Source organism: Cibotium barometz, chromosome 58 (genome assembly GCF_041138505.1).
Source record: "Cibotium barometz isolate CiBa-2024 chromosome 58, ASM4113850v1, whole genome shotgun sequence".
NCBI lineage: Eukaryota > Viridiplantae > Streptophyta > Polypodiopsida > Cyatheales > Cibotiaceae > Cibotium > Cibotium barometz.
Window position 1 is genome coordinate 10,866,456 of NC_141103.1, and position 2,078 is coordinate 10,868,533.

At 44.0% G+C, this 2,078-nt stretch overlaps 1 protein-coding gene across 1 annotated transcript; it reads right to left on the reverse strand.

The window, feature by feature from the left end:
- Positions 1 to 262: 262 nt before the first annotated feature.
- On the reverse strand, positions 263 to 1,199 carry LOC147605889 (uncharacterized). Its single transcript, XM_086792643.1, has 2 exons — positions 1,041 to 1,199; positions 263 to 697 (listed from the first exon to the last, which is right to left on the reverse strand). The coding sequence occupies exons 1-2, from the start codon at positions 1,122 to 1,124 to the stop codon at positions 392 to 394; spliced, it is 390 nt and encodes a 129-aa protein (XP_086648769.1). The 5' UTR covers positions 1,125 to 1,199; the 3' UTR covers positions 263 to 391.
- Between the last annotated feature and the right edge of the window lie 879 nt (positions 1,200 to 2,078).

Sequence of the window (2,078 nt, forward strand, 5' to 3'; positions counted from 1 at the left end):
CCAAGCACATAAAAAAGATAAAAAGATGAGCCTTATGTAGATAGATGTATACGCTATGATTTAAAAATTTACAAAGAAAGCAAAGCAATTCAGAGTATTTCATGAGAAAAGTGAAAGGGTTAGAGATAGGAAAGGATAGAGACACAACTTCATCACATGGTTCAAGCTTCAAGCAAAATGAGGAATACTTTCAACACTAGGACGTGAAGAAAAGGAAGAGAGAGAGAGAGAGAGAGATTGTTTGGAATTATTCCAAACAATGTTAAAATTAAACCAGGTACTTATTTAAAATTCGCAGCACAATAGAGGAAACACAGCGAAAAGACACTATAAGGAGGGGAGGCTGCCGCGAGCGACACTCGTACGTCTATATATATATACAGCGGCTACGCTAGACACACGAAACGAGGTCGCCGTTGTTGTTGCTGATGCAATTGTTCAGGTTGAGGGTGGTGCTGATACCGCCACCGGCTTCGTTCTTACAGTTGGCGGTGAGGATGTCTCCGCCGCTCAGGCCTATGCTTGAGCAAGTTGCCCCGAAGTCGCCGCCTGGGCACTGCAGGTTGCCATTGTTGTTGCTCACGAGCTGGTTCAAGTTGATGGACGACGTTTCGTAGTTGCCGCTCTCAGTCTTGCACTTCGCCGTCAGTATTGTCCCGCTTAAGCTCTCGTCGTTGCACGACGCTGCGTAGTTGCACTGCACGCAGAACATACAATTTGAAGCCTTCAACGAGTGCACAATTCAATATATGAGAACCGCATTTCCCTGCTCAGCTTCAGCCAGAGATCAGCAATTTTATGCTAAGCTTTTACGACGCGTACATTGGAGCCTTTACGAATTAACGCTGTCCTACGCTATGCTTTAAACTCGTAATTACACTTAGCCAGAGATCAGCAATTTTATGCTAAGCTTTCACGACGCGTACATTGGAGCCTTTACGAATTAACGCTGTCCTACGCTATGCTTTAAACTCGTAATTACACTGTACACGAGAATAGCAAAGGTGTTTAAACAAAGGGAGAAAGAAAATCTCTCTTACTCCATTGACGCGTAAGCCCCCAGCCACTAGGAGAAAGCACAGCACTAAGAAGATGTGAGCAAGCGATGAGTATAAGGCAGCCATTGCTAACCAGCTTTCTGTCCCAGGAGAATTATATGTTAGACCGGCCAGAGTCCGATAGCTTTTATAATCGGAGCGTGGGTATAGTTACTAAATGTTACGAAGTTTACCAGCCGGTGACTATATCAGATAGAGTGTCTTTTCATTGGCCGGCCATGCGCCACCTAGCACCTGGGTCCCGGTGACTCCCACAATAATCAGCCAAAACTTTAGAGACTCTAAAAATTTGGGGGTTTTTGTACAAGTGAAGATCTCTAAAAATTTACCATATTTAATTTTATTAAATTAAGTTTCTTGAAGAGAAAAGGGCAAAGGCATGAATTGGTGGTCCAAAAAGGAGTGTCATTGACACTCCTTTTGAAGTGGTGAAAGGAGTGGGAAACCGTTTGTTAACTAATAAAGAGAATGTCACACTACATAAAAAAAAGGAGTTCAGTTTGAAGTGAGGCTTTTACCCCAACCACCACTTCTCACATACTACCTTGAAAAGTGCTTCAACACACGTGTACATGAGAATCTCCCTTCCCTCCCTCGCGCCCTCCCTCTCTTTGTTCTTCCCTCCATCCTTCCTCATTTCATTCTATCCTTAGCTCTCTTGCAAAACTTGCTTAGCTATGGTGAGATGTTGAATCGTGACTTTTTCTTCTTCTTCTTCTTCTCTCTCTCTCTCTCTCTCTCTCTCTCTCTCTCTCTCTCTCTCTCTCTCTCAAGCTTGAACACACCTACAAGCACACACCGACCCCTCAAGTTTAATTACCAGCTTTTTTAAAAACTCCAGGTGAGAATATGGAGCAAGTCATGGGAGAAAGCCAGCCTATGGGAGGATGTCAGACTATGGGAGGAGATACGTCAACCTATGGGAGGAGGTCAGCGTATGCACAATCCGGGTGAACAAAGCATTGTTTTGTATGGACATTCCATGGGAGAAGGAGATCCTATACAGAATCCGAGTGCACA

What these genes read in the sequence shown, in the direction of transcription:
- LOC147605889 (XM_086792643.1), bottom strand. Translation starts at nt 1,124, where the DNA reads ATGGCTGCCTTATACTCATCGCTTGCTCACATCTTCTTAGTGCTGTGC. An exon ending in GGGGCTTACGCGTCAATGGA is followed by an intron (nt 698 to 1,040) that starts GTAAGAGAGATT and finishes TTCTGCGTGCAG; the next exon opens with TGCAACTACGCAGCGTCGTG.